General features: G+C 41.4%; 2 protein-coding genes across 9 annotated transcripts in view; one reads left to right on the plus strand and one right to left on the minus strand.

The window, feature by feature from the left end:
• LOC105670036 (zwei Ig domain protein zig-8) overlaps window positions 1-26,307 on the plus strand; it is a 265,129-nt gene that overhangs the window by 77,531 nt on the left and 161,291 nt on the right. The window lies entirely within an intron of this gene.
• Window positions 1-26,307, minus strand: part of LOC105670037 (zwei Ig domain protein zig-8-like) — a 235,366-nt gene that overhangs the window by 12,648 nt on the left and 196,411 nt on the right. For 5 of the 7 annotated variants that reach the window (XM_012363333.2, XM_067358636.1, XM_067358637.1 and 2 more), the window contains 2 exons: window positions 15,312-15,478; window positions 11,468-11,678 (listed from right to left, as the gene is read on the minus strand). In XM_012363333.2, coding sequence (XP_012218756.2) covers window positions 11,468-11,678; window positions 15,312-15,389 — 289 coding nt within the window. In that variant the 5' untranslated portion in view covers window positions 15,390-15,478. Of the gene's footprint in view, window positions 1-11,467; window positions 11,679-15,311; window positions 16,519-26,307 lie in introns of those variants that run through there. The other 2 variants (XM_067358633.1, XM_067358632.1) reach the window with 1 other exon arrangement.

Here is a 26,307-nt window from a genome sequence, read left to right on the forward strand (position 1 = left end):
GAACTACGGGCCCCATACGTTACGCGCCATATCGTCAGGAGTGAGAGTCAGCCATTGGGCCCGCCCGGCTCGTCTATCCCTTCATGACCGGACACGGGACATTCCTACGCCCGATAATGATCTTCCATTCGCGCCATTGCCGATAGAAATTGATTGCGCTCGAATGCGACGATCGATGGTGGACACCGATTACTGTGTTCGCAACGTCACGCGTCTAGGTATACAGTGTACTCGACACGCGTGCATATCCGACGCCGGTGTCATACTGATTGCGCATCACTTGCCAGTACGTCACCGACGGAGCGTCGCGCGATCGCGACCGATAGACGCGTCATTTATGGAAGGGTAAAACGACGATAACGGGTTGTATCGGCCCAAACGCGGTGAAGTAAATAATTGTTTTAGAGATTACACTGTAGTAAAGCATTCTCTCGCGACGCAGATCGTTACATTTCTCTGTGCAATATTATTTTTGTATCATAATAAATATTTAGAAAAATATTATATCACACGAAATTTTTAGCACAAGCCGAAAATAATATTTCTTTCTTTTTATCTCTGCTTTTATTGTGAAAAAATCCGTATGAAAAGAATATAATGTCGTGTATGTTACTGATTTCTGCGGATTTTACGATCTACGTGATATTATATCACGATATTACATCGAGCCGTTGAAAACTCAATACATACGTAGCGATACGTTGTACGCGAGACGCGCATCGATATTTGCAATCGATATCCCGACCATTATCCTAAACACATACATATTTTACGGATTAATGTCTTATCGGCGATGAGATAGGTCGGCACTTCCGCCTTAGCCGCTGGATACTAACGCGATCAGAATGCGTTCTCGGGCATGAACTAGGATGCCCACCTGCATTACGATACTCCCCGTGGCAAGCGATTCTGCCACGCCCATAAGGGAACTACGGTTGAACTACCGAACAAGAGCCATTTACACAAAAGGCGATGGTAATGGCGAGATTCTTAGCTAGAGTACCTGCCCCAAGTTTCGGCCCCCGGAGAAAAGCTGCTCGAGTATCTATACCCTAATAATGCGTTGTTACTGGCACTTACTTAAGCGCACTTGCGACCATTAGGAATTCTAATTACTTTCGTAGCTGCCGATTTGGCCTGAGAACGATCGCGTTATCTCGCGGCGGGAATGGAGCAGTTCCACCTTCAGATCATCGCATCCCTCAGAAAAAAAGCACACCAATTTGAGATCAAAAGTCTTGTCAATTATTTGCGTATAATACAAAATTTTATTGGTTTTCAAAAGCGTAAAAAAAAACTCACGATACAGCTCCAATTCTATTAATTGAACGTCGATGATGTTAATACAGTTTGTTGAACACGAATGGCATCGATACCGCGATTTTATTCACATCCTTTGTGTCTGACACAACTCAATTTTAAAGAGAAAAACTTCTCTCAAATTTATTTTCGATGTTTGGAGAAGCATGCAATATCAAGAATCACATTTGTGCGATCGTTCGCGGCGCGGTGTCCATAAACGGGACTCTTTACGGACGTCTTTATCGGCAATTTACTCGAGCGAGACCGAACGAGCAGTGGAACTGATCGGGCGATACGTTTCGCGGTACATCGTGCCTTTCAACCGCGAAAACAATCCCGACGGGAACGTTCGATAAAAGCTCGCGGTTATTTTGAAACCGCGATCGATTAACAAACCCGGGAAGCGTTATTCCCCGCCGTGACGACGGACGTACCGATTTTATCGTCCGCGATAATCCTGCAAAATAGCGTTTTCCAGGCCGCGGGCGGACCCCGACAATCCGCGCGCGGCTTACAATGGTGTCCGGCCACGGCCGGCCGGGCATTACTTTCCTCAAATTCTCAATATGACATCCTTTATTTCAGCTAAACCGACCGGAAAGAGCTTGGCTACCGGCCAGGATCGGAAATCATTCGGCGCCATATTGAGCTAACGAAACTTTATTTCGGCCGTACGGCACCGCCTCCGACTGACCGTTAATCCTGTTCTATTTTCTAGGAAACGTCTATCCGCTGGTGCGAATGTACAGGCGACGATGAGAGGATTATCGAAACCGGATTAAGCAATACTTCCCTAGGAATTGCCCCGCCGTTATACACTTAACGATAACGCGCGATCGTGAAACGTTGTGGTGTCGGTGTCGACGTTGTGTGTCGGTGATAATGCCGAATTCATCTTATCTAATACTCGAAACGCTCTGGAGAAAATTTAATATTATTAGATAAATGAAAAAAAAAAAAACAAACCTTTAAATAAATTAAATTTCCCAATAAATTAAATAAAAATGCACTTTTCTTCAAGATATTTCAATTTTTTAAACCCTTGTAAATATTATTAATTTTTTTCTAATAATCGAAGTTGATTGAATTTACTGTCTTATTAAATTTAATTACAGCGGTACAGAACTGTTCTCTTTTCTTACGACATTTTCACAAAGAAATCGCTTAACCGTTTTTCCAACAATGTAAGAAATGTAACGATATTAGAACGAAAATATCATTGCCAGAGTAAAGATCACGTTGCCATTAACGTGTTAAAAGTATCGTCGGCATTATCAGCGCGGACACGCATCGCTGTAAAATAGTTTTCGGACGGTGATATATCGTCATCTCCTCGAGATATTCGAAATAGTTGAACGCCGTTATTACACGGAGATGAATTTTCCTCTACACGAGTGTGCGATTTACGGCTTGTGGATTTGACCGGCTATTTTATCATAATATAAAGGCTCCTGAAAAATTGATATCGACGAATATATCCATTTTTTCGCAGCTGTACGACGAGTACATTGAAATTTTGAATAGCGTAGCATAGAAAGAATGAGCGTATCTAAAAAATTTTATTTTTGACAGTATTCTTTAAATTTTTATTTCGACGTCACAATTTTGATTATACTTTGCAGAGAGAAATTCCGAGCTTAAATCTACCTTTATCTAAGATTCGTTGTATGTGTTGGGTGTGCCGAATATGACGATAACGGAGGAATTATCGAAGGATTAAACAATGTTCTGGAAATTGCGCCGCCGTTATACCAGTATAATGGTAACAGATATTCTCGATTCTCTCTTCGATCGTCGTAAGCTTTTATCGTTACGGTCATACGATTTTTTAGGAATTAGAAATGTAGAATTCGACCTTTTCATAGAAATTTCCGATAAAAATGTAAAATACTTTTGACGACGAAGACATTTTCGTTATTTTTGATAGTTGACATAATATCATATCATATATCTCATTGGACATAATATCATATATCTCATTGAATTCACTGTAATTTATATAAAAGATACAAGTGACCGTTGCATGGACTGATAAGTTATTTTTGCTTGCAGTTACAGACATTTTGTTTCTTCGTAAACGCATCGATCATATGTGTCTATCGTCTCGCGTGATAGATAGTTATCCATTTTAATGCGGATGTTTGCTTGTTTTCTCTCCAATATTTTTGCCGTATCCGCGCCTGAATGCATAGTTGGAACAAAAGGCAAAAATAGAATCAACCAATGTTGTCTGGGGATTGGTTTCCCTCTTTCTCTCTCTCTCTCTTTCTCTCTTTCTCACACAAATACATACGCAACGATTAGAGAAATCTTGATACTTTGTTACCCCAATGTCGTTAAAAGGTGCCATTAACGGTAACTCTAACCGTAACCTCTAAAGAGCCTGGTAGTAAACATCATGAAAGAGAACTTACGAACTGGCTCGGTGATTGAATCTAACTGCGCGATAAAGACAAAATCTGAGTTAATGAAATGGGCTCGTGGAAACAAGATGGACTATAATAGCGGATGATTGCGTTACGTAAGGGGCGCGATGAAAAAGACCGGTTGTAATGGGGGTTGTCAATGAAACGAGAGCAAACTGAGCGTGCTCGGAGCGAGAGGTTATAACCCACGGAATCGCTAACAGTCGACTTTTAATTAGTTTCGAACTTGCGGATGGGAAAAAGGAGCGATATACAGGCGGTTGACGGCGCGGATGCCGATGGGCAAGCAATTAAATTGCGGTTAATTCGTCGCCGCGTCAATCGCGCTCTCGTCGTCGCCGTTTGTCGTTTCCGGCTCTCGTAATAGCGAGAGATGTGTGCCGCGTCCGGGCGATTTATTAGTAACACGCGGCTATCATCGTGACGAATTAATGAGACGCCGTTGAAAATGCGAAACCTTTAATTTCGATGACTACAGGCCGACCAGACTTGGGGCTCGTGCAGAGCGGCGTGTAATTACAAAGTACAAGCCAACCGGATCATCGTGATAACAATACTTGGACCTCGGCTCTTACCAGCATGGCAGTGTAATTATGGTCGGTTGCTTAAGTGCACCGTACTATTTTTGCGCGAACAAAATACGACCGTCCGACATCGTGTTTGATGTGCGCGCGATACGAACCCGGCGGCTCGTAACGATTCTTTTAACCCCATAAAACTACCAGTGAATATTTTATAACGTTACGCAGCGTAGGAAGCGATACATTTTCCATTGCGTATTAATTACCGTTTAAACATGCATTAACGCGGCGAGAGCTCTGCCGTTCACCCGAGACTTTAGCTAAAACAAAATGTTTATTGACATGTATCACGCTCGAATGCCGGTTTGAGCGGTAATGAAACGAAACTATGATATTTTGCATCATAATATCCTTTTCTATAACGTAATTTGTATTTAACTATGCGCGTATTCCATCGCAACACTCGCATCTGGCAACCTGTCAAGTCCCTTATTAATATTTATGAGAAAGTATCGCGAAATCGTGGCTCTCGGCAAAACACTAAAGCGCTTTCAATCGCGCGATGTCGAGCGCGCGTAGCACACTGTCCGGGATTAAAGCGCTAAAACTCGACAGTGGCGGAAGTGACGTAAACCGCAGAAATTCAATAAACACGACTTTGCAGCCGTGACAAAAATTATGTTACGCCGCCGCGCCAATCGATGCCGCTCGTTTCCGGAAGGGCGAAAGTGAGATAAATGGTTATACGCGTATCTCGCGGTGAACCGTACGAAGACAATATTCCGGGTGAAATTTATATCTCTTATTCGAGTTGAGTCGCGGAAACGCTTGCAAACAAACCAACACGAGCGGAAGCAGAGCTGACGAGTATTCCGCTAAAAGAAAAGCAGAAGCGATTCTTACTTCTTGTTTCTTTAAACTTTCCGCGGAGAAAATTTGGTTTCGTTGTTTTGTTTTGTTTTGTTTTAATTAATATACATAATTTAATGCATCGTACACGCACAGTTAATTAAGAAGCAAGAATGTCGATCCGGGGATTCAGCATGAAGGATATTTCTGTGCCATACTAAACATCCGTACATTATTCAGCATTATATCTGTTAAATTTCGCGAACGTCTTCCGTTTGGAATTTCGTGGCATGCTTCTCGAGACACAGGCAGCCGATTCTCCGATGCGCTCGCGATTGCCGTGGTCGCTACAAACGTAACATCCGAGTATAGATCTCCGTCGGATTATATCTTGATCCAGTTTTGCCGGAGGAACCACTCACTCGTGTATTTCACTTCCTAATCCCGTCGTATGATTTGCACAAGGCACCACCTCGGGCCTGTGTGCACGGAGGATTTCTAGCAGTAGTTTGACCCACCGAACGGCTATGCGAGCGCACCGTGGCGTCCCAAAACTCTGACAAATTGAATACACTACGTCACGGGCGAAGTACCGGCCATATTTGCATTGCCGGTCGGCGTGGATGGCATTAATTCGGGCAGCGGGTGGCGGAACAAAGTTTGAGACGCACATAAACCAAACCGAGTTCCCGTTTTATCGAATTGAATACTCGACGAGACATTATATAGAAGTGCCGTTTAAGCCGGCCAAAGCTGCCCGCGTTCATCACTCGCGCGAGTAATTTACCGTTACGGATTTTACATCGTCCCGCAGCACGCTTAAGCGTCGTACGTCTTTTTCATTAACGAGTTTTCTTCGCCTGGCGCGCATCAGAAATATGCGACGTGCAGCGCCGGGAATAACTGCGTTTACTTCCGCTGCGAGTTTCACGCGACAGCGCTTCATGATAATCTTGGTAATCGCGCCTCTTAATGGACGTGGCGGATAAATTTGCGTTTAATGGATTCGCGGGCGCCTCTTTAATTTTCAAAGGGCCCTCGCGTACTCGCGCGCGCCGCAATTTCTAGCACTTACCTCACGATAAATGCGCGAACGCGCGCGTCTCACGGTCTCTCGTCGTCTCGTCGTCCGAGAAAGCTCCGGCGGTTGCACGGTGGAAACTTAGTAAAGAAATATACCCGATTATTACCGCGCGTTACAGTTATTAATACCACTTGCTGGAATTACAACGATAACGAGTTTAATACGCGTCATTTTTCATCGTGGCGAGCGTATCCCATGAACGTTCAAAATTCTGCGTAACAAAGTACGGTATCCTTAATTAATTCGGACGCCGCGCATTTATTATTCTCGATACGTTCAACGTTGTTTTGTCATGAGATATTGAACGATAGGGATGGTCGTTACGCTGTTATTACTTTGTCGATCGTTCATCAGCACAATGCGCGTCTTATATTGCACGTGTATACACGTATGCATGCGATGATGTGATAATGGATCTTTTTGTTTCCGCAGTCTACGATAGTGCGCGGCTTCGGCCGAAGGGACATTAATTTGCGCGTCCATGCGCAAACTAATTAACGAACGCTAATTAGCTGCCTAATGCTCCAGCTAGCCGGGCTACTCGGTAATGGTTAAGGAACTTCCACACGTTGGAAGGTAACGTAAATTCGTTATGCTGCATGTGCACGGTTTAACTTTCCACGCACGTTTGCGACAAACGAAAACTACGAACTGCCTGCCCGCCCGTCTCGCTGGGCTTCGCTACCGTTCCCTTCCGTCGGTTCCTTTCAAGATTCCTTTTTCTCCTACTTCCGCTAACGTCAATGAGAAACGACTTGACCGAGTACGTGACGGCCGCGAAATTGATTCACGGCGAAAACGCTATATTGCCTTACCGGCGCCGAGAGAATAAAGCGGACAGGACGACGAAACTCGGGCAGCGGTCGAAATCACCGGCGACACTCGATATATCGTTCCCGAGTTATGCGCCGTGCAGGATGGTGCAATTGTTCTGCGAAATTTTCGAAATACGTGATAGGGAATTCCAAAGAGTAGCATCGGCGTTATCTCGTTTCCGTTCTCGATAATAATTGGCTGCGTCTGCGGTTTCATTGTATCTTCGTCCACTCACTCGAGTTATTTTTCCTTCCGGAGCAATGAGCGTGTAAAGACGTGCAGTGGGTTGGAATCATAATTAAAAAAAAAATAGTGTCTTTAATTAAATTCAGGCTCCGCGACGGGAGAAAGAATAAAACGGAAGACTTTACGATACGGTGAGTGACTTTTGTGAGAATGGCGGTGGTCGGAAGCGTACTCCGAGCAGAATAAATTAAATTAAAATGCTTCATGAAGAATGCAATATTTTATTTTACGAAGAAAATAAATAATTAGTCGGTTGATTGTGCACGTTGATTTTTTTATGGTCCGTATTGATCTTAGCCAACTCAAAATTACTACACGATATTCGCAGTTGATTAAGTGCTTTACTGAGAATAGTCGTCACCGTGAGTGTTCGAAAAAAAGACAGTGACGATTATGTGGCCTAGATGTGTCGGCGGTAGACAAACGTTGCGACAGCTTTCGATGCAAATGATTCATTCGTTACACCCTTCAGCGGTACACTCGCTAAGTTGACGACCGTTCAATCGACCTAACGAGGACAAATTGCGAACCGTGCGACACTCGATTTCCTTCTTTCGCGAAATGAACGTCGCGGCTCGTTCAAGCCGATACTCGATAATGACTTAATGAGAGTCGACGCCGGATCGGTATGTAAATAACTCGTCTATCGATCCGGCGAATTATTTCAGCAGTTTCGACGAGCGCATTGTTCGTGGTATTTCATGTCTGTGTTTAGTTATCAAACGGTCCGACGGCAGATCTAGAAGAGAAAACTCGACGAAAAGAAAAGAGAGAATGAAAGGAGAGGAGCAAATGAAAAGATAAAACTTTCATGTCCTTTATTGCCCTCCTAGATGGCAATGAAATGAAGTAGAAGATAGAGAAGAAGATAAAGAGGAATGGCGAGCGACTCTGAGATAAAAGGAAGGTAATACCACCGCGAAAAAAGATGGCCGGCAACAAAGACAACTTTTTGGCCGTTAACATCGGCAAACGGTATGGCGCTCCTCCGTAACGAATCGCTTTTTGCTTTTATGTGGGATGAGTGAACTTCTTTAACATACTGATTGTCTTGCGAGTGATAACAGAAATGGTGTGCATGAAAACGTGGCTGGTTGAAGAGGTATCAAAGTAGATATCGTTTGCTCCTCGTGCAATTAAGGAGATATGAAAGTTGAAAATCGCATTTTGGAAGCGATGTTAAGAGCAACTTATATTATCGAATTAAAAAGAAAAAGCTGGATCGGTTCTCGAGTGTAAATTTATAAAATATCTTTCAAAACAATTTTATAAAGAATAACTTTCTTTTAATATGATAAAAATATTAAGTTTTTTAATGAAACTATTTTCTCTAAAATATTAAATTAAAAAAAAAAAATTAAATAAGGAATGTTGTAATAACAAGCAGATAATACGCAAATTAGACGAGTTCAGACGAGCTATATAATTGTATCGTTTTATGATAGTATAGTAGATAGTGTAATATCTTTTGCGTAGCTTTTTGACCGCGTAATATCGACGCAAGGACGCCTCTGGAATTTTCTTGAAATTTCCGTGAGGCACTCGTAGACTTCGACGCTCTTTACACGCTGCCTTTCACGGTAAACATCGAACCGTTTAAAAATCGAGCTTTCAAGTCAAACGATGTAAGCCCTCGACGACATCAATCGTGACAGCGGAAAGCACCGACGCGACCCGGAAGCGAGGGGAAGAAAGACGAAGAAGCGCTTGAAAGAGATTCGCGAAAAAGGGGGGGAGGGGGCGAGATCGTTCTCTTTTCAGGCAGTCGGCGTGGATCGCAGTGGAAGGCGGTATGGCGGACGAGTGTAACGTTAAGGAAGAATCGTTCGTTCCCGGAAAGGTTCAATTTGTCGCCACAATTTCACGGGCATCGCGTGCCAAGAATGCCGCTGAAAGGTCGACTATTGTTTTTCGATCCTCGTCGTCCAGCTCGGTATCTTTATTAAATGGTTGACAAGGAGATCATCGCATCGATCAATGGCTCAGACACAATTTATTCTTCTCTTCTGATCACCTCGTTGTCATACATTGTATGTGTGTGTGTGTGTGTGTGTGTGTGTTCTTGCTAAATACACACATATACGAGTAAAAACTAGTAATTGGACAGTCATTCCTCCTCTGGCTATTTTGCAATTATTTTCAGACCTCTTTTTCTCGAGGTTGACGGAGAGGGCGATGGAAAAATTGCAGGGTTGACACTCCTCCAGGGCTTCCTGAAAATCAAGGAAACTCGAGAGTTCCTTCTTTACCAAAGAAACTTCACAGAACTTTTAGTTTTCCTGGATCTTAAATTAATATCGCTATTAGGAGAGGAATGAAAATCGTATCTGCTCTTGTTTGACTTTTGTATCTCGATGTTCTGTAAAGTTTACAGTTAACGTCATATTAAATTGCAAAGTGCTCGAAGAGATCACAGAAGATTAGAAATTTCCCTTGGAAGCGGAAAACTGGAAAACAGAGAGTTTGACGAGACGAGAAAAAACATGCCTGAACTGAGGAGGAAAGCAGGAGTTGGGAGCGAGGCAAAGAGTAAGATACTGTGATGGATGAGATAGAGACAAGAAAGAGATCGGAACGGTAGCTGTCGATTCTTCTTTTTCCCACCCTCACTTTTCAGGGAAAAGGCTTCATTAGCCTCGCGATAATTGGCCGCGCTCGTGACTTGTGTTCGCAAAACGCATGTTGGCCTTTGACAACGTTATCCCTCAAAGACCAATCGTGATAAGCTCTTTCCAATTCGGGATTTGATGAACCTGAAGAAGGATATCGTGTGGACCAAGAATTTCGGAAGATTCGATCAATACCCATCAAGGGAATCCTTGGCGAAGTCAGATAGATGTCACGGAGATAGCGTTCGTCGTTTGACTTGTTCGCGCAAGACGCGAATGTCGATCATTTTTTTCGTTCGGTTTAGATCGATGTTCCTCCGCTAGCACTTTTTTACGCTTGTCCGCAGGTCGTATTTCACGGAAATACGACGCAAAGCGCGGAACATAAAACTGCGGTGCTTCTGAGTTTTTCAAAATACGAGTTTCTCAGTTCTGTTCAATATATTATTTCGCGTAGCTACTTTAATAAAGGCGCGCTTTAATAAAACATTTCCTTGAAGGATGTGAATTCTATTTGTTCTGAGAAGACCTTTCGCATGGGAAGCTAATATATAACACGCTCGTATGAATAAAACAGGTTTCATCTGTTCCTTTCAAAGTTCGCACGTTCCAGAACGTACATCCATTTCTGTACGAATTGCGGAACTTCCGCTTTTCCACGCACGTGCGAGCGCGATTTTTCGGTCTCGGATTGTGGACAATGTCCACGTTTGTCTGCTATACGCGTCGCTAGTAATTCTTTTTCTGAAGATACTCATACCTATTGATTTATAATTCTTTCGATCGTCTGACGGCTCCCGCGAGATCTATACTGGCTTGTAACTTTTGCCATGTGCCACGGTCTTTTACCTTCCTCAACACTTGAAATGACCAGCAAAGTTTGAAAAAAAAGTTATGAAAATACTACGTTTTTTTTTTTTTTTATTACTCCGGCTCCTTCCATGTCACTTGAATTATTCAAAGGAACCGGATCTCGATGAGAAGTTGCGACAACTCGTGATGTGTTTTATAAACCGCGATGAATCTTAAGGATGCGCGTAGAACTAAATGTGGATTTCTAATCTAGAGATTCAGATATCTATTTGCGGTTAAATTTTTCTCGATAATGTACGCGTTCATGTCTTCTAAGTAATTCGATTTGTCCGACCCTCTTCTAAATCTCTCGATCTATGTAGAGACGTTTATAACCGTATAACCGGATCTCTCACGAATTATTTTAAAGACATTTCAGCCACTCGGAAAAGACGTTATATCGAATCGCGCGAATTATTCAAAGCAAATTAAATCAGATTTTCTCCGTTGGAGAAATATCTCGAGAAAGTTAATCATATTCTGCCATTGTGTCCATAAGACTTTTTTTTTACTCGCGCTATTGTCTCTAATGATACGGTCAATGTTTAGTTAATGTTCGTTAAGAAGAATATCACTTTAATGCAGTTAGCAGTTTTATGTATAATGAAACATTGTTTAAAATTCACTCTGACAATAAACGAGTCACTGTGTTCAGAAATGAATGGATAATGGCTACATTGCAATGCAAATTCTCATGTATCTTTATTACCATTGTAATGGTCACTAATTCTGTTGGTTTCCTATAAAACAGTCATGACTTACCGACTATAGTGAGGTAAACAGGATGACCGATGGGTGGAGTGGTAGATATTTGGCACTCGTAGATCCCAGAATCCTTTTGCTGCGGATATCGTATTCTAAGGATCCATTCTTCTGGGTGGAATTTGTGCAGCACCTCGAAACGCTGATCGCTCGTATAAGTATAACGACCAACTGTCAGCAAATGGATGTCGCGATGTCTCACCCACGAGATCTAAAATGCACATTAAAATATCGATTTAATTAATGTGCTCGAAAATAATTTATTTGCAATCAGATTTCATTTATGTAACGTTAGATAAAAAAGAAGCGCAGCGACTACGAGTGCTTTAAATTTCATTACAAATTCGTAGTTAACAACAGGTTGGCAAAATATGTTAGTTTCTACAATCTAAGCGCAGTAATCTTAAGTGCCGCGAGCTGCACGTATTGCTAACTATCACCGCTACTCACGCCCTGTTGCTCATAAGATTGGACGATAAAACTTTATACTCTCCCTTTTCCTAGCCCCGAGAAATTTACGAGTGCAGTAGATTCGCCGCAGCTGGAATACTTCATGTCTTTGTTTAATGCTATATAACTCCGTGATGTATGACTACAATCTCAGTGCAACGACGTCTCCCGCAATTATTTATAAGCGAATAAGCAAATTTGTCTGTTTAGCCTTCACTAGATTTTATGAAAAGTTCTGCAACTGAAATATTTGTTTGTTAAGTATGAAATATTAAAATAAATCACTTATGAGAGAGAGAGACAGAGAGATTTAAATCAGATATGTATGATATTATAACAAACTGTGCAAATTATTTAAAACAAATTAATTGGTTTTTTTATTGGTGAAGTAATATTTCGGAAAAGCTAATAATCCTTTTGCTGCGTTCTAAAATTTTTTTTTCATGATGATATGAGCAATGTTTAATTAACGTTTATTATTTAAAATTTACTTTCATAACAAATTGGCGAGTTGCTGTATTTACAAAGCAAAAATGAATGGATATTACAATGGATATTACAATGCACACACACACACATATATTAAGTTTAATAAATATATATTAAATATATATATTAAATTTTACTATTGAATATTTTGTGTCAAAATATTAAACACAGAACACGAAATGTAGATCACTATAAGATTATGTTATTATCGGTCTGATAACGGTAATAATAATAATAACGATGATGTAGACGAACTTTGTACGGTTTAGCAAGGGTGTAAAGTGGCATTCGCAGAGTTCCGATGATGCTGGAAAGTTCTCGAAGCCGTTAATTAGAACAGAATCCAACCGATTCAGAACCATCGTAACATCCGTAACCCGAGTAATTCCCTCACATGTTGGGAATTGCGTCGTAACGACGAATCCGTCGCTTTAATAACTTCAATGGTTTTTGCTATCATCATTTAACAAATTACGCTGGTTTTCAAACTGTAGCGCGCGTGTTTGTCGGCTGCATAGGTGATTCGTTTATGATTCCATGAGAGAAATAGGATCATATTCATTAAAATGCATTTACTATAATATCTCCCAATGGTTGAAATCATGGGAGGTAATAGGAAAATTATGCCGCTGACCCATTTTCATAAAATGTTGAAATATTTATTTATGTCTATTTCACAAGCGAAAAGAATCACAGAAGCAGATAATTTCAGTTTTGGTTAATTACGTTTGTGAAACTCATATCGTTATATGCTAATTTATGATTCATTTAATACTCAGTAATCTGCCTGCCTTTGTCTTTTAATACCGGCATTCAAAACATCGCCTTGCGTTCCGTGGAATCATTCTCATAAACATTAATTAATGTTAACTGTGAATCTCTATCCTTTTTAAACAGAGAGACGGAAAATCAGTTAAAGCTTTGTTACTTTAACTAATATTTATGGAAACTGCGCGTAATGTCATTTTCCACGCTGTGCTGTAATACGTCGCGCGATAAATCATCGCAGCGTTGATCGAGTTCGGGTTAAAACTCACGCTGCGCATTTGCACTTGAATATAATCGGAAATATAAACTGCAAGAGCTCTGTTACTGGTCTAATGCGATTGTCGCTCGAATATGCCGGCGTCGCAGTTAATATACTTTTTCGCAAAAAGAAGGTCGCTTACCCGGTCGCCGCCTCGGGGGAAACTTTTTTCGCGTAATAAAATTCACGATATTCACCCTCGCACATAAGAGAAAATGAGAGAGAGAGAGAGAGAGAGAGAGAGAGAGAGAGAGAGAGAAAGAGATAAAAGCTGAAGGAATACAACCGTGCATGGCTTCGGCAGAAATATGCAAGTGGATAAAAATCCAAAAACGCACTGTGCGGCTGCCATAAGGGCGATTGCTGCTCTTTCTTTTTCTCGGATCTTTTTGCATACGCGCGACCGACTTCTAGAGTTAATATCACTTTTAGAGCGGCGCTTATTCTTGGCGCTTCGTCTCGCCGGAGGCGCAACTTTTTCACGTAACTTCATCGTTTGCAGCTTCTTCATATTCCAGTGTTTCCTCGAGATTCGGAAACCTCATGTAATTTCGTCCGCCCGAGTGACTGCAATTCCACTGACATTCCCTCTCGTGACACTAACCCATATGCGCTTACGTGTGCGCGTACAAACACTCGTATATGTCAAGTGGTGAAGGCGCAATACCGGTGCGATATCGCATCGTCAATATCATCGGTTTTAATTGAGTGTGTCGATTGCCGTGGTTGAAACTCGCTTTATTTCTTTTATATCAATCTGCATGTGCAAACTTGTATAATAAGTGAAAGGAAGATAGAGAGAGAGAGAGAGAGAGAGAGAGAGAGAGAGAGAGAGAGAGAGAGAGCGCAATATCAACGAAACATATTAGACGGTACACACGTAGTTGCGGCTGACATAAATGCGACGACGGAGCTTTGCATAGAAATGAGTCTCGGGATTAAAACTGTGACCTCTCTCAACCAAGTCTGCATGAAGACGTAACCCGACAAAGATCGTCCTTTTCTACTTAACCGCTACGATAATCCCCGAGTAGTGCCGCGAACCGTTAATACTCGAGGTCGAGGACGACCGAAGGTCCTAGAACGGAAGATAAATTCCCCGAGGGCCGTGTCCGCCCTCGAGTTAATTTACCGACCTGCTCGAAACACTGATTTAACCGCGGAAGGGAGAAAAATTTGTCTTTACGGGTCGACGCGGGCGACAGAGCTGGTTTAACTTAATCAACGACGGAAGTCGAAGTCGTCGGGATCTCTCGGTGTTCGCGGTATTACGAGAGGGGCGATAATTGCATAACTGGGACAATAGCGCTGGATGTTCGTTCCTGAGTAATTCATGAGGGGATCCCGCTTCTTCATCTTTTTGTGGTTACAAATTACGATTTAAACATTGCAACGTTTGTTGCATTTCCATCCCGCAATTCTCTGGTTAATTCCGCAGACCGAGGGAGGAAGAGAGAGGGAAAGAGAGATACAGTTCCTCGTTCGCTCGGCATCTCGAAAATGTTGTCGATGTTGCCCGCCTCCGCACGTCGCTACCGAATCTCGTGCATTACTCGGGAAAGCCTATCTCGCGTTGTTCTCGGTGTGTCGGTGGTTGTGTTCACCTGCCAATATCCCGTGTCGAAATTTCAGTTGCTACTTGTAAGGCTTAAGATTTACTCCGCGGCAGACGTAGTTCTGCGGTAAGCAAGCAATTCTAACACGCGCGGAGACATGACTTGCAATTTATCGTATCAATTCGGCGATTACAATGATAAATTTCTTTTTTTTTTTTTTTCTTTTTAGTTTTTGTTTCTTTAATTGCCTATTTACGCACTTGTAATAACTAATTATAAAAATTTAATATTCTGAAAAGATGTTTATTGTAAATGTACTCACCGTTCTGTTTCCGAGATGTTTCACTTTGCACGATAATTGAACAGTTTCTCCGGCCAAACCAGTGATGTTGGTTGACATTGTAGTGTCGAAAGTGGGATCAATTTCCGGCGTCGTGCGCTCTTGGAAATTATCCGGCACGAAAACGTAGGATCCGTACGCGATGCTATCTGAAAAGACCATTTCGAGTCTCTCCGTTAGTAACGATATTCTCAGAAATATAGAAAAAGGGTTGCATGTAAAATGAATATAAGAGCAATTGTTATGAATAAAGTAGTTGGTATTAAAGCTAGAAATATATATAAGAGAGTCGTATCTGTTACACATTCGCATATTAAGATTATTAAAAGTTTCCGCTAATACATAACGGTCTTATCGAGATCCGTTTATCTCATCGATCGCCATTTTGTGGAAAATATGACCCGCCGAGCGATGGGCGCAAAAACTTCGATTACTTGGAAGCACGGTAGGGAGGAATGCGTGCGCCCAGTCGTTTATCCCGGTAATTTTAAATGGAGAAACACGACGACGGAGCCATCGCACGTCAGGAACTGTGCGAACGGCTCTCGTGCAGGCAACTTCGAAAGTACACCGTCGAATAGATCGTACATATCCTCTGCCCCGCACTGCGGCAAATGCAATCTCGTCTGGGAATGGATATATCTCTCGTGTTCGCGCATCGTGAGAGAGCGGCACGTCGGGTGCAGATTCGCGGGGACGCATACGTGCGTGGACGAGCGAAGTCATGTCTATTTGCATGGAAGACGTTAGTAGCTTACGTACCGCGACGGGTGATTACCATTCAAATCACGATCTCCCGCGATAGAGATAAGTTCGATAGCATTCCGAGCTGCCGATCGAGAACGCGCGTACATTCGCGCTTTAAAGTGGATTTCAGCTGACTCCGGCGAATCGCTCGATAAGCGTCGCATCGAACTGTTCTTTCGACCTGCTGGCCTCAAAAGTCACGCCTGAAAATTCCGATTCAAATGAAATGTGAATTAGCGGCACTGGTGACCGCTTAAATTGATATCGGTTATAATATTACTTTCATTCAACTTAATTCAATTTTTCTCTTGTCTGTATTATAGAATTATGCCGTCTAGAGAAAGTAGCGCGGCTCTAATTTAAGATCCGTTAAATTAAACAGCTTACATTTGATTAGTATTTGATTTCCATTCTTTTGCTTTCGCGGTTGGGGATCCACACTGACCTACATCTGCGCAAGGGACGATAAGTTAGACATTAAATTAGGGAATACCGTTGGTACTGAAGGTAATTTGCCCCGTGAATTTATTGGAAGGAAGCAGGGATTAAGAGGGTTTATTTCCAAACCACATTTCATCGCGGCGCTATACTATTACCGCGGTGTGCGCTTTAAATATGTCGCGGAGGCGGACGCTTCGCGTTGTTCACGGCGGAACGATCTTTTTACTCGGCACAGCAACAGTTTAATCGGCGCGGTGTCTCGTACCTTAATGCAATATACGTTGTGCGCGGCTGTTAAGTCGTTAATAAACGATACAGCCGGTGAAAGCACGGTGCTTTCTCCTGTCGGCGCGCGCGTACGCCGCGTCTGACTTTGATAAAGTGATAACGATTCTACGCATCGTAACCCCTAGGTCGTGCCGACGAGACGGAGAGAGTGAGAGGAGTTTTGCGAAATGAAAAGCCTAAACTGAATAGGGGATGCTGAAACGGAGCACCCTCACCTAAGCTATTTACTGTAATAAGCTTGGCGAGCCCTCAAGAGAGAGAGAGGATACGACAAAACTCGCAAATTAACCCCTTCCATTTCTATGTTGCCTGGCAAAAGCCGAGGTTTAGCAAGGCGGAATTATCCGTATCCCTCTTGCTATTTCTGTATGCTAAAAGTATTTTCACTTACACCGAGCCGAAGTAAAAAGACTCTTTGATACTCTTGTTGTGAACATCATCTTTTAAGTAACGACATCTCGATATTAGATGAATTTTTGACTTTATCATTAATTATATTAACGATGAAAATTAATACAACTTTATCTTATAAATAATGATTATATAATAATTGTTTTTTTTTTTTTATTTCTTTTATAGATGTAATAGTGTTATAGTAAATATTAGAGTTGAAACGTTTCGCATTATAATATCTATAAAGTTATAAAAGAAAGATGTATCAAAGTTCCAACAAGAGTGAAACAGCCTGACGATTATTTAGAGAACTGTATTCTTGCAAATCGTTATTGACCTGCATTCTGTGTACTTCCGCGAAACGTGACGCTTCGCGTTGCCAAGTTCTCTCGCGCTATTGCGACATAAGAAAATTTCGATCGCGTAGTTCGTCCGAGAAAAGGGCTGAAGAAAGCACCGCCGAATGGAAACGTCGGCAAGCGAGAATATTTCGCTCTGAAAAGTTTGAAAACGTCGTTCGCCGTGGACTGTTATGTACTTACGACTGTTATGTACATATATATATATTGACGCTTATACATATGTACATATACATGCCATGTATATTGTAAAAAAAATAAAATGAAAATACGAATAAAAAAAAAGAAAAAAGAAATGCGATCCGCTGATGAACTGCCAGCTGCGTAGCGAAAATCGCGGAGTGGATTTTTCAACCGGAAAAGTCGCGCGTAATCGGCGGAATAATATTCGTGCCGTTGTTCAAACAACCGGAACTGCTGCTGGTTGGAGCCGGAGTTGAATGAAGGAGAAAAATGGTCGAATGGGAAAATAAAGTAAGACCGGGTAAGTCGACGATGCTCATGTGGTGTCCCAAAAAAGATAGATAAAGAAAGAGGGAAATCGTTGGAAGACATATGTCGCGAGAATTCCTGCGAGCCGGTATGCGGTTGAAAATTCCGCGGAAATGGATGTATCGGTGCCGAGATGCCGGCCCCAGACGTTGACAACGCCGAGGTCGACGGATACGCGCGACGCTCGTTTCTCTCGGATTTTCGATGCATGCGGAATGCACCGGAGGCGAAACATTATTTACATCTTATGCGATCGTTGGCAGCCTCGCGAATTGGAACCCCTCGATGCGTTCTGGCTGCGCAGCACCTCGTGAGAAACGCCTGCCGCCAGGAGAGATCTACGCGACTTGCTGCCAACCGTGGAGAAACGTTCTTTGGAATGAGATAGTTCTTGTCGTGTGCCGTATTGGCGCGATTTCTTTATTGAGGAAAAATTAAAACCGTGCCACTTTCAATTTGTCTAATGCTAATATCAAGCATCACTATCATTGTGCATTCTAACTCGAGTAACGGAATCAGAAGGAAACGTTGTTTAACATCGCGAAATTTTCATATCGCCAATCGCAGTAAGTAAAATCTCGCTGTAAAGAGTTACTTCCGCTTCCCGTGCATTATCTGAAATTTGAAATAAGTAATATTTCGCGAAAAGGGAAGTAGCTCCCATAGTAAAATTTTCATAATGGTTAATGGCGCTGCTCTGAAATAATATTCGCTTCGTCTTTAAAACGCGCTCGGTACGTTCGGCTGGAAAATGCATCAAAGTAAAGAATTGCGAGATTTAGCAAAGGAATAAAAGAGAAAGATAAGCGAGAACAGGATAGAATATTTATTAATTATACGTTATTACTTATAGATTATGATGATAAATTTACTTTATCAAACGTATTATAAACAACCACTGCACAAAATTGTAGCAAAGCAAATTATTTATTAATTCTCTATTAATTTACGTGACAACTGCAGCATAATAAATAATATTATAATAACTAAAATATGCCCGTTAGAAAAATGTGATATATAAATTTACTATTTAAATTAAAAAATTTTCAATTTCAATGCAAAAAGAATTTTTAATTTGCGAATAATTTTTTTTAATATTAAATATCGCAGCGCGCGGAAAGATTTCGCAAAAGGCATTCTGCCAGTGCCGTCCACCGTCTTGAAAAAGAGACTACCCTTGGAAGAAGTCGTAAGACGACTGGAAAGATCCCGCGGGAATAATATCCACCCCTCGTTGTTCAAACAACTGGGACGGGAGGTTGGGGCAAAGTAAAGGTGGAGTGGAGGTGGTTGGAAAAAGGAGCAAAAAGCGGAAGGCAAAATGGAGAAGTCAGAAACGTGCAGCTTCGGGTACAATAGAACGTCATCTAGGAAGATGTTAGCAAAACATACATCGAATGTCCTGCGACGAAGTATGACATTCCGGGAGAAAAGACGACGTTCTTTCAAAACGTTTACGAAAAGATTACGAAGCTATGGCGGTGATATAAGAATGTTTTATCATCATGGATTAAGAAATCTTATGGTACCATAAATAAAATTCATAAAGTCGCGTACATGTGCGTGTGGTTCGTACTATTATTATATCATATAACATTTTTTAAACTCTTTCAAAATAATACGTTAGAAACAATGTTTATTTCTTTAATAATTAAAAAAATTATTTAAAAAATAATACAACAGAAATGCGACGCGAATGCATTTGCGGAATATATTTTGTAGAAGCGTTGTGATGTGCTAAATTACTTTAACACCGTTTTGAACTTAAGCAGATTCCATACAGTCGACTAGCGAGGATCTGTAAACTACTTGGCGGACTATATCATGAAAGATTATCGAGGAAGTAGAAAACTGTCGTTGGAAGAAGTCGTTGAACGACTCGGTGGGCCGCTCGGGAATAGCATTCTCTCGCCGAGCGCGCCAGTAAGGAGAGACGCGGCTAGACGGAAAAGTCGAGTCTCAAGGCACGAGTACGCGGAAACGTCCGGGATGTATGTACGTACATACGTCAAAAACCTCGGAAGTACAGCTGAAATTCCGCGGAAACAGACGTCGACGATCGAGGTTGACGGATGCCGCCCCCGCTCCTAGCATTTTAAGATCGCGATCCCGCCGCGAATCCCGGAAACCGGGCGCGTGAAGAATGCATCGCAAGCGAATGCCACTTGCGAGTCCCGCGCGATTCTGCCACGGTAACACGACGAATATCGGTTCCTTTTCTCTGTGAAATATGCTCGGGTTACTCTCGCGATGGCGCGGTGCCGCGCGCAACGTGGCAAACATGATAGAATTTTTGATTTCTAAAGCAGAGGACGAGTATTGCGTCCTTTGTCGAAGATTTCGGAGTTTTTTTTTTTTTAGTTAAATACGAGAAATGGAACATTTTCAACGAACTGCTCGACAGAGAATGACAAGTGCACAATGTTACTGACACTACACAAAGAGAATGGTACAATTACACTCGCTTATACAATAATAAATATAATAATCTTACTTTGTGCGTAGAGAGAATCATAATTGGTTTTGGTACATTCTTCTATAGAGCTGATTCGTAGGTACGTCCTTGCAACACTGCGTGAGTGTCTTCAGGTGATGAATGAGGATCGTGACATTATTGCAAAGCAAGTGGTCTGGTCTCAATTAATGTGCGAAATTGCAGTCTGCTATGGAATTTCATTAGACTTCCAGCATGTTGAAGCTATGCGTGATATTGGCGCGGTAGACGTATCGGAGAAATCATTTAGATCTCTTCCGGCTCTAAGGCGCTAATGCGTTGCACCAAATGGAAATTACTATGAAGATTGCATCTCGAAAATTAATCCGAGAATTTGAAGAACGCTTGTATCTCCGAGAAATGTGCTAGGCGGCTATATAGAAGTTCCCAAACATTTCTTTAAACATTGTTTTTCATTGACACATACCTGCGGATATCTTGTCTCAATAAGAGAGCGAAAAAAGTCTCGAGCGAAAGTAGCGAAGCTATTCCTATCATTTTCTTCCCATGGCTTTTCAAAATATAGTTCCGATAAAGTTCCTTCGAAGCAACAACATCGGGAATCGATACGTTCTTTTTAGCGTGGAACGCCAGGCGATCCAATTTCGTCTTCGTGCCGGCGCCGTTCTCGAATTCGAGCCTCGCGGATATTATCGTAATCCTTGCATCAAAGATACCGTCCGGTGCTTGGTCGCAGGGCGTTGCACCACGTCTGGGCGTTTCTATCCGCATGTTCCTTCTGCATGTCGTATCTCTACGAGTAAGCATACCGCGAAAGTGAGGTCGACGATGCGCCAGTAATGCACCAACGTCCTCCTCTTTGTTGTCGTCTTCGTCGTTGTCGTCATAGTCATTCGCATCGTCGTCTTCGTCGTTGTCGTCTTCGTCGTTGTCGCCGTCGCTCGTAGTAGCGTCCGCAGCGACGACATCGTCCGCAGCTTCTCGCTATTTCCTGCAGTCCGCATAGTACTGACAGTAAAATGCAAATAGTGTGGTGTAAATGTGTCGGAATAGTTTGCAGCGCGTCGGCTGTTTACGAAACCACACATTTACGTTCGATTCTCTCCGACTGAAAATAACATCGCGACGAGGCAGGTTGGCGGTTCGATCGCGCTTTACACGACGCGAACTTTTCCAGCTTTTTGTAGCCCGACGAATTTTATTCCGCTGTTAAAGATACCGGAAATCGCGGGAGACGTGAACGATGCTTAGCGAAATTTCGAGTAGCAGTTCTGCTGGTTCGCCGGTTTCGATCGAGAAGCGTCATAAAGTAAATCACGATATTCGACTATTAAGCTCCGGCTATGGAAATGAATATTGCATAGTGTACTCTCGCTCGTAATTCTCTCGAACGTGTCGTGAAATTTTGATGACGCTCGAGCGATCATTTATAATTTGAAAATACAACGCACTTCGCAATTCGTCATGTAAGAAGTAGCACGGTAACGTTGTTCGCGATAATTACGTAATATTTCTTTCTCTTAATCTCTTGCAACACTGAGACGAGACATTACTGTCCAGGTATTACATTTCGCACATTTTTGCAATTGGAGAGAGAAACAACATGCCATACGAAACAGTTAAAACGCGATGACCTGACGGTGCGCCGTCCGCGCTGCGCTTCCACTCGACTTCTTTGCTTTTTATTCCAGCCAAATGCGGCGCAGCCGTTTGGATTTAACCTAGTTTTACGAGGAAAAGGGCAGTGCCCAGAATCACTCGGGAATACTCGACGAGGTAGGATATAGTTATGACAAAAAGTGCTACGGAAGAACGCAGAGAGACGGTTATAAAATTATTTTATTTCTCGTGCGTAACTTCGAATATTTGCATCGCGAAAAAATATACTGTTTCTCAGACAACCGCAATTCAGTAATAAATTTAAAATTATTTTTTATTTGTATCAAGAAATTTATACCGTAAAAATTTTATACCAGATAACTATTATTTCTCATAAGTTTTTATTTTTTATCATTAATTATCGGCTGATAAATGCGAAATAAAATATCTGTAGAGATAAAATTTAATTGAAATAAATAGAAACAAATTATCATTCATTCATATATCTTTTAATTTGCTATCGATAATAACAGAAAATTTATCGTTTTTGTAATCGCGTTATATTCCACAATAAAAGCGTTTCTCTTGGTATTAAATTATAACATAATCAATCTGATATACTCTATTCTATCAAATAAAATGAGAAACTTTATGAAAGCAATAAGAGAACATTTGACATACGGACGATTTAACCTTAATGACAGAACTTTATAACTTTACCATGTCAGTGTAACATATATAGATACATGCAGGAAACAGCGACGTGGAAATCGCAAAAGTTTTATTCTGCACATTTTTTAAACTTATGACAAACGTAAAAAAGCAACTTAATATCTTGCGGGACGCAATGTCGCCGAATAGACCGTCCCTAAAGAGTTAACTCGCGGTTTTAAAAGTTTCGCTCACGTCGCGGTCGAGTGTAACGCGGAACGAGAGCGGACAAAAGAAGAAAGAAGGCGTGTCGATATCGATGGAAAAGCGATGAAGTACGTGAAGACATAGCAAAGAGAATATACGGTGTCAGGCGTGTGGAAAATCGTCGGGCGTTCTTGCACGCTGATCGATATTTGCTTCACGTTTTGCCCCTTTGGTACATGGTCTTTATCGATGCCACTACCCATTGCATATATACGTGTACATTCCGCTTGGAATGTATGTTGCTATGTTAATTGCATTTACGGTTTATGGTTTAGATATACTTGCTAAAGTGGTTAAAATAAAATAAAATGATGATAAAATAAAGTGAATAAAAGAGAGAAAGGGAGAGAGAGAGAGAGAGAGAGAGAGAGAGAGAGAGAGAAAGAGAGAGACTGCGCATTGAAATAAATATAAAATAATAAATAAACACATTTGTTGAATCGGCTTTTATCTTTGCACGTCGAGGCTTCATATTTGATAATAAATTTATTTACAAATTTTGTTAATATGATTAAAAGTTCTTCAAAGTTTGTCAACTATTGGATATTTTGCATATTTTGTATTTTTTTTGTAAATATAAACCGCGTATGAGTGACTTTAAAGTACTTGAATAATCAAGCTGAAAAAGAATATCAGCGGCAAACATTCACTGTTTGTGTTGATTATGCCGCGGTTAATACACCGCGTTTCCGCATGCAATTCACGTAGCCGTATTGGCGTTACGCCATTTTTGCGGGACAAAAAGGCGCGTGATGGATGAAGTGCGCGAACGGCCTTACGCTGCAAAATTCATTTTATCCCCACGGCCGCGCCTTGACTCGGCACAGGGGTGAACCGCAATGGTGTAAAACATTATTCTACATTACACTTCACGAGGTGGAGAGCGCTTGGTGAATTATTCCAGCGGTTTCTTCTTACCGGCTCGAGGGGCGACGGCGGCGACAACGGCGAAGGGGCGCTCAGCACGCGTGGAATTGCAGTCGCGAGGTTGCCGCACGAGTGCATTATCCGTCTGAATTATCGCGTGTTTAATGACCGGAGTTTCGAATAAACCAAGATTTCAGACGTCCTCTCGTGGCAGCAGTTTGTCGCATTTCCAACCTGACAATCTGTCGTGCAATGAATTTTATTAGATGCAATACGGCAATTTTCTAAACGTTGAATTTCGTCGTCTGATTTGTGATAAAGTCACTTTTATTTGTGATTTTACTGAAATATATACGTCAAGATATTTCGTATTAGACGATCTCGCGTAAACAAAAAATAACTTTTAATTTTCAAGAAAGGAAATATTACACATTATAACGTTCCGCCTATTCTTTTTTTGCGACGCACCCGCAGCGATTTATCAAACGACATTGTAGACAATGTGTACTCGCACATCTGCTAATAATAAAACGCTATTACGTGCTTCGTCTGCATTTTAACAACGTCGCGGTAAAACGTGAAATTTATTATTGTTTGAGCTTACACAGATCTCTGTGTGAGATTTTCAGCTCGGGAGTGATACCAAACAATATTACACCGGTGCTCTTCTATTTTTCAAGTCCACCGTCGCGTGTTATTCAACATGATGTTCCATGACGTGATGTCACGTTGCAAACTGCTCGAGCCAGATAAACACATTAAAGGCAAGCGAGACTACGAAAATATGGGCGACGCCCAGAAGCAGTATGGCCAAAAGCCGGGCGCTCGAGCGAGGGTAAAGAGAGATGTACCCTTCTTTGAGGAAGAAAGAGAGACGACCTGTTGGTCGAAAATTATTGACCCAGCGCCCATTCCGCGTGTTCAAAACGAAAAGGGTACGGCTTTTTATACGCCATAAAGAGCCGTCGAGTAATCTAGAAAAGGGCTGCGCTTGATTGAATCAAACCGACGACGGAGGTGACGTTGCTCGCTGAGGCAGCCTCTGAAGACAGAGGGGCTGATATTAATATGAAATTGCTTTTGGTCCCTCTTGCGCCTTAGGGATACCTTACGCGCAAAATTACTCAGAGTTATGGGGGCAATCAGGAATTTTCTAAGCTACTCAGCCGATCCTGCCACCCGGCAAGAAGAAAATTCATAGGATGTGACGGCGTAATCGAATTTGCTTCGCAGAATTTAAATGAACATCTGTTGTCTCATGCGAGTAATACTTCTTACGAACTTTATAGCGCTGCTGCTTATTGTCAGCTTATACATACGTTGCTCGTAAAAACGGTTGGATATATACACATTACTTTTTTTATTATCGTGATACGCTTCGAGCAAAGTATTCTTTACCTAACTGTTTGCACGTTTCTCTGTTTGTAGGATAAAGGGTAATAAAGTGTAAAAATAAACGAAAGATAAAACAACAAAAGAGTGAGATATTTTTACTCATTAGTTACTTATATTTTTGACGTTAACCGAAAACATCAACTATTTTCATAAAAACTAATTTTTTAAATAAATATATATTTCTTGATATTTTTAAATTAAGTTTCCTATTTCATTGCGATTATAGTAGTCGCCTGAACTTTTGCATTTGTAGGCGCGTCGAAGAGTCGCGATCAAGTTCTGAAGTTTTCGAGACATCAAATGAATCTTTTCCTGCGAGAAATAAAGCGGGCTCTCTCATTAAGAACTTTTTCTGCTTTTTCCATTCGTGAACAAAGAGACGCCTGGCGATCTTAATAATGCGTCTTTGATACTTACAGATCGATTGACCGAACTTGGCTCGGCGTTTTTTTTTCCTTTCTGCGGAATTTTTAAGGACCCTTTGCGTCATGGTGACGTCTCTCGTTTTTTACACAGTCACATTCAGGTCTCATTTACTCGCGCGCTTTCCTTCTCTAAATGTTCCTGCTTTTTTTTCCAGAAGCACACGGCATGAAGGAAATAATTAAAATTTTAGAGGCGATTATCGCGAATTTTAAGACACCAATCGCTTAAAAATCTGCAGCAGACAAATTTCATTCTCTCCACGCCAGGTTCAAAATTAATTAAAATTTACCAAACTAAAATTAATTAAAATTTTCAACACATTTTAAATAAAAATTTCCAACTTTATATATGTTACAAACGTAACACGCAACTCGCATTTCGCTCAATTAAACTTGTTTGCTAGTACGTGCTTCTTCATATTTAATGTGTACTCTTTCATTCCAGCTTTATTTAGTTGATTTATTATATACGAGTTTTGCAAGGATTATATGCGCCAAATAAGAATTAACGGTTGTTTGAATTTGCATTATCATTTTTCGATTGTTATTTATTCGTTTTATCTGTTGTGTGAAAGCTAGCGAGAAATGGAAAAATCGTA

Source organism: Linepithema humile, chromosome 7, assembly GCF_040581485.1.
Source record: "Linepithema humile isolate Giens D197 chromosome 7, Lhum_UNIL_v1.0, whole genome shotgun sequence".
Classification (NCBI taxonomy): Eukaryota; Metazoa; Arthropoda; class Insecta; order Hymenoptera; family Formicidae; genus Linepithema; species Linepithema humile.